The 6,892-nt window shown below is 45.6% G+C and overlaps 1 protein-coding gene across 1 annotated transcript in view; it reads right to left on the reverse strand.

Annotated features, from left to right (window-relative positions):
- Positions 1 to 648: 648 nt before the first annotated feature.
- The window catches only part of FBLN5 (fibulin 5), an 89,671-nt gene continuing 83,427 nt past the window's right edge, over positions 649 to 6,892 (reverse strand). Inside the window, exons 10-11 of the mRNA XM_015427212.1 lie at positions 1,866 to 2,061; positions 649 to 1,033 (exon numbers count right to left, since the gene is read on the reverse strand). Coding sequence (XP_015282698.1) covers positions 872 to 1,033; positions 1,866 to 2,061 — 358 coding nt within the window. The 3' untranslated portion in view covers positions 649 to 871. The remainder of the gene's footprint in view (positions 1,034 to 1,865; positions 2,062 to 6,892) is intronic.

Here is a 6,892-nt window from a genome sequence, read left to right on the forward strand (position 1 = left end):
AAGTCAGTTCCTGTGAGACTGATGTAAGGACCAAAGATCTGACAGACATGAGAGAGGGATTGGAGGTTCCCACACTCCATAGGTAGGGTTGCCAGGTCCCCCCTGGCTACTGGTGGGGGATGGGGGGATTGGGTTGCCAGACCCAGGTTAGGAAACTCCTGGAGATTTGGGGATGGAGCCTGTGAAGGACAGGGACCTCAGTGGAGTACAATGCCATAGAGTGCACCCACCGAAGCATCCAGTTTCTCTGTGGGAATGGATTTCTTTAGTCTGGAGGTTCCCCAGGTCCCACCTGGATGCTGGCATCCCTATCCACAGGTGGCCGTTTGTTTTGTTTTGGATTTTCTTTTTAAAATTAAAGGGAGAAGAGAGCAGAGTAGCAAAATAAAACAAAAACTCAGTGGCACCTTAAAGTCCAACAATTCAATGTTGTTAGTCTGTAAGGTGCCACTGGACTTACGTTGTATTTTGCGACAACAGAGTAACATAGCTACCTCAGAATAGCAAAAGCCGCCTTTCCCCACAGTTTCCCTGGAGCCTTTACTAAGCAGCATTGCCATTATAAAGGTGGAGAATTTCACAGTGTCTTAAGCTTATAATTAAATTTTATAAACCTCAGAAAGCAAGACAGAAGATTTCCAAAAGCACATGATCGATGAACACAAACAAACACCTATTGGAATCCTTTGACAATAAAAAGCTAGGGTGGCTTCAATCCATCACCACTGTGATGCAAGCTACTATGCTGGCATTTAATACTTGGTGTGGAATTATAAGACACATTGATTCCTGTGGAGAAAGTTCTGGCAAGAAAGGAATAATGTCTTTTTCAGCAGTTACTCTTCAAAGAAAAATGGAGAGAAACTCCAGTTTAGAAGGGGTACTGTGACACGTATATCCTCAGCCGAATGACAGAGCTTCCTCGGAAGTTGATGACAGTGTTAACAGTAATCATCTCGAGGTCCAGCTGAATGTCACGTGGCCCCTTCACAGGGCGGGTCATCACTAAAGTAGCGCTGATAGGTCCAGTTTGCTGTGTGCAAAGTACAAAAAGAAGAGTCTGAGCTTCTTGAAATATAATCTGAACGCTAAACTTCCCTTTAGGTCTGCAAGAAAGTCTGCTACTGAAGTCGACTGGGGTCCTTTCCAGTGTCCCCTCTAAGCTGAGTTAGTGTGAGCTAGCTCACAGTTTTTTAGCCTCCGGCTCACACATTTTTCTCTTAGCTCAGGAAGGATAGCTCCAGAGCAAACTAATTTATGCAGTAGCCAAATTAAAGTTCATAGCTTTAATGCCAGTAGCTCACAAAGTGGAATTTTTGCTCATAAGACTCTACAGCTTAGAGGGAACATTGGTCCTTTCTGCACTAGACCTTAAATCCTGGTTCAACCCTGTCCCTGAACTTACATTCTACACTACACTTGAGTTCACCCCGTAAGTATTTTTTGTTTCCACATTACATTGAGGTCAACCCGATTTTGCCCCACACTTGTCCCAGGATAAACGGATGCTGTTGCAACCAGGGATAAACGCAAGGTATAAATAACCACACTGCTATGAGGATCAAAATCTCTTTCAGGGGATCAGGAGGGGGAAAATATAAATAGTAAATTATGTAAACTCTTCCCCACCTTTTCCAGAACTTCAGTATATTACATGTGACTAACATAATTATGTATAGACAGGCAGGCTAGTAAAGCATTTTTATGGACTTGTCTGTAAGGCTGTACAATAAAAATTATACTGTATGTGCCCATAGAAGTGCTAAGAGTGAGACAGCACCATCTAAGCAGCATCTGGCTTTAAACTTTAAACAGCAATTTTCAAAACCCAAAAAAGCTCCCCCCTGCCCCAAAATTCCACTCACCCTCATGTAGAATTCTCTGCCTTCATTCCCTGATTTGATCTGGAAGATATAATATGCTCCAGGGTAGCGGGTTGTCGCTTGCATTTGAAATATATCCGAGGGTACTGAGCGACCTGACACAAGGTCCATGTCTCTGTAGATAATGTTGAATGGCTGGTCTCTACAACCAGTATTTTCAGCTGGGCACATGCAGTGGCTGTCAGAACAAAGGTATTATTATTACTGTTAACGGATAGTACAGTTGGTGCCTCCTGTGCAGATGATGAAAACCACAAGATCAAGCCAGTCACAAAGTAGGGCTTTTCTACCTACTCAGGGGACTCCTCAGGTATGCAGAAAATTAAATTAACTAAAGGGGAGGGGGTAGCCCAATGGGAACTGAATTATGTTCCAGGAGCTTGGAACACTGGGAGCAGCTGAGAGTGTTAAAAAGGCAAAAAGTGGGGATAAGAAATAAGCCTGCTTAAGGCCCTAAGCACTCAGTCCTCCAGTGGGAGATTTGGATTGTGGGATTTCCAAACAGTCTTCTTCTCCCACAGTTCCTCACAGCCCCCTGAATTAGTCATTAGCATCTGATTTCTAAGGTTTTGAATCCCCGCTGTGCCATGGAAGCTTGCTGGGGGACCCTGGATCAGGCACACTCTCTCTGCCTCACCTACCTCACAAGGTTGTTGCTGTGAGGATAAAAAGGAGGAGGGGAGAATGATTATGTAAGCCACTTTGCGTCCCACTGAGATATCCAAAATATCTCATTACACCACCTATAATCACAGATTCAATATCGAAAATACACTATCCACCTAAAGTGGCTTCTGGTTTGCTTACAGCTCCATGGGATCCTCTGCTTATTTATTTCGATTTCTTTAGAACACATCTAAGCAAAGTAATGGAGGACTCATCATTTATCTGGCCCAATAAACAAACAAATGCAATTTAGTCTGTGGACAGCAAACGCATTACATGAATCAGGAGACAGACACAGACACACTGTACCGTCATCATCAATCAAGTACTATTTCATATAAAGTAAAGGTAAAGTTAAAGGTTCCCTTGCTCGAAAGCCAGTCGAATCCGACTCTAGGGTTGCGGTGCTCATCTCCGTTTCAAAGCCAAAGAGCCAGCGCTGTCCGAAGACGTTTCCGTGGTCATGTGGCCGGCATGACTAAACACCAAGGCGCAAGGAACGCTGTTACCTTCCCACTGAAGTGGTGCCTATTTATCTACTTGCAATTTCCTGCTTTCGAACTGCTAGGTTGGCAGGAGCTGGAACTAGAGACAGGAGCTCACCCTGTCTTGCGGCACCCGGGTCTTGAACCGCTGAACTACTGACCTTCCACAGCCTGCAGTTTATATTTCATATAAAGTAGCTCCTATTAAAAGCCATTTTAATGAACATGTTAATTGCTATACTACTTCACTGCTATCGAGTGTTGCTTGCATTGCTTCGGAAGGATATTTTCCTACTGTAATTGCACGTAACAGCTGAGTCTCCTGCCATCTGCTGACCTAGCAAGGGATTTTATTTTATCCCAGTTACCTGGGTCGTTAACATTAAAAGAAAAAAAACGAAGACCATTCAGGTAAAGGCAGCTTATGTACAAATTGCTTTGAGAATCCTTGGAAAGTGGTACAAAAATATATTAAATGAATAAATGAACCGTTGTGCAGTGCATAAGATTGGCTGAGAAGGCCAAACTTGAATGAACAACACAGTGTACACTGTGGATGGATCATCAGATTTCATACAAGCTGTCATAAATGAGGATGCTGCCTTACACAAGATGTTCCTCACACAAATGCAAAACTCTGGACCAAACATTAATGCACTTAACTGTCTTGGAATGAGATTAGTGATATTCATAGTGAAGATGGCTGCTTTGGCTCATGTTGCAAAATGGTTTGATTTGATTGTGATCATAAGAACACATATACAGCTTGCTGGATCAGACCAGTAGCCAGTCAGCTCCTCTGGAGGTATAACAAACTGGGCACAGAGGCCAGAGCCTCCTACCATAGTGTTCAGAGCTTTGCTGCCTTTGGATACGATGTATCTGGAATGGTCCTTTTTTTTTCTTTTTCTTTTTGCTGTTCTGATCCCTTGTGGCAGTTCTCTAACTGCAAACCAGGCTGTAAATATTTTAAATCAATTATCGATAAGTGTAGACAACAGGTAGGTGCTTTAGATTTGGGCCAGGGCTCTTTTTGTAGAAAAAACCCAGCAGGAACTCATTAGCATATTAGGCCACACCCTGACAGCACCGCTCATTAGCACATTAGGCCACACCCCCATGTTACCAGAAGTGTGGTCATCCAGCCACACCCACCTTTCCCTTCTTATTCTGTTTACCTTGTTTGTCGTCAAACCAGGGCTTTTTTTGTAGCAGGAACTCCTTTGCATGTTAGGCCACACACCCCTAATGTAGCCAATCCTAATGAGTTTCTGCTATTGGGTGTGGCCTATTATGCTAATGAGTTCCTGCTGGGCGTGGCCAACTCAGGAGCCAGCCGGAACTCCATTCCTGTGCGTTTCTGCCCAAAAATAGCCCTGGATTTGGCTTTAAATCCATGTACAAAAGCAACCAGTGAATTGTCTGTTAGATATATAGAGAAAATAAGACTAGCAGTCATCTTATTTCTCTATACATCTAACAGACGATTCAGAAAATCTGCAAAGGGGCTCAGAACATCAAGCACTAGAAGGCTTGACGGTCTCAGTGTAGCTCAGGATGCCAACTATGGGTTCAGCCACATCCCGCACCCAATTACACCCACCTCAGCACTATGTAAACCCTAGCCAGGATGCCACGTAGCCCAGATGATGGGGTACGTGGCAAGGGGCTCAGTCTGTAAGGCCCCTGACCTGCATGCTTAGAGCACACAGCACTGCACTTCAGTGGCAGAGAACACACAGAGGGCACTTAGCAACACAGGGGGAGAACCTAGCTCTAACACCCAAGAGGGAGAGCAAACATCCGTGCTGTGTGTGTCAATAAGACATCTCAATTCAGAATCCTTACAGAATCTGAAGACGCACACCAAAGGGATGACCCTGCAACCCCAAGGGAGGAAGAGCTGGAGCAGTGTTCCCTCTAAGCTATGCATGTGAGCAGCCGCCCATTAACAGAGGAAGCCCTGCTCAGCAGTAGTCTGGAGCTGTTCAAGGTCTTGCACTGCCCATTGCAAATATTCTGCTCGGGATGTGAACTGCTCCGCTCAGTAGGGGGGGAAAAATAGAAGAAACGTTGAGCAGGAGTGGGGATCCAGCAGCCTCAACCCAGGAGTGCACTACTACCTCCGCTTTCCTCTTGCACCCACGCTAGGTGATACCCTAACAATCCAGAGTCCCACAACAGAGGCTATGGGGCAAATGAGGTGGCACTACCCAGCAGTATGCATCATGGCACACAATGAAGTGTTCTGGGAGGCGGGGGTCTGGCAGGGATGCTGATAGCGCTATACTGGGCTGTTGGTGTCATCCCTTGCCAGGGCACCCCCTCTCCTGCACGTGGGCAGATACAGGAAGAACTGTGCCCTGTGGAATGGTCACAAACTTTGACTTTAATGGTATAGAATCTTGAACAAAGTATGCCTGAGAATTTGCTTCTTAGCTTTCAAATCTGCAAATATCTGTTGTTCTTTATTGTTTCAGCATTGTTCTCATTGTCCCAACCTTGAGAAAGGACAGTTTACGAATCTGGGATTTATGCCCAGAACAAATCTTTGTCTGATCTGAACAAGCAGAACACAGTTTGAAACAAGTATTCTTTGGGAAAGTTTATACTGTGTTCAGAGGCATCTAACATCATTCCTTCAGAGGAAACAAATTAGATGGTTTAATAAAGTCATGTGAGGTTCACATAACTGTGCCTATGGGTTGCAGTGAAACTATCTTATCTTCTCTGAAAACACTTCGGTATTTTACATTTAAGACAGATAGGATAAGGAATGACATGTATGCTTTTTTATTTCTAATTTCATCGACAGATGCTAGCGTTTTTGGCATCACTGTGGTCCTTTTTTATTTAATTGTCTTAAGAGTGATAAGATTTATTTTAAATAAAGATCTTAAAGGATAATATTGAGTGATTTTTGGCTGGGACACACGGTTTTCACTTTACACTTGGAATAAACAAACGTCTGACCTCTCTTCAGTCAGAGGGCTGATTACCACTCACGTACTCGGCCAGCTGCTGTGGGTGGCTCACATATGAGGCAGGCTGGGGGGGGGGACCAGGTCTCTGCTTTCAGGAGGGCTTGGGGCAGAAGGGCCCCTGGGGATGATGGCAGTGATGGGCAATTTGGGTGTGGGATGGAAGCACTGCAAAGGGACATGTCAGCCAAAATAGGGTTGCCATTCCCCTGGCGGTGCCATGGAAACCCCCGATTTTTGGGACTTCAGCCCACTGCCACCACAAAACAGGGACGCTGCGCGGGGGTGCTCTGGTATTTGGGCAAACTCTATGGTTTTGAAGTATTTGAGCACAGAGCATCCCCTGCACAACATCCCCAGCATGATGATGTCATTTCCAGGTGATGTCATCATGTAGGGGACATTGCACAACATTCCTGCCCACCAGTGGAATGCCCCCCCAAAGTCCCCAGCTCCAGGCAAAGTAAGACCTAGCAACCCTAAGTCAAAATGATGGATGTCTGGGGTGTGTGTGGAAGCATCGGCCCTGTCAGCAGGGCCATCTCATCCCCAATTCTGCTGTTTGCAGGGGCAAAACAACATCTCTGCACAGCTGGACTGTCAGAGGGTTCTTTCCATGTGGGGATCAAACCACTGGCCATGCCATCCCAGTGCCTTGACACTCCCGATGTGGGGATCAAACCTGGGGCTCTGGCCATGCCATCCCAGTGCCTTGACACTGGGCTGTGCCCATCTTAGCAATGTTCCCTGTCTAGCTCCATATGACTGGTAGTGACATCCATCAGGTCCATCAGTGGCTTTAGCCACAAGCAGGGCCATCCCGAGGGGTTTCTGCGCCCTAGGTGAGGCTGCCTCGTGGTGCCCCCCTCAGATGCCA

This window comes from Gekko japonicus, unplaced genomic scaffold, assembly GCF_001447785.1.
Source record: "Gekko japonicus isolate JY-2015 unplaced genomic scaffold, Gekko_japonicus_V1.1 scaffold256, whole genome shotgun sequence".
Lineage (NCBI taxonomy): Eukaryota > Metazoa > Chordata > Lepidosauria > Squamata > Gekkonidae > Gekko > Gekko japonicus.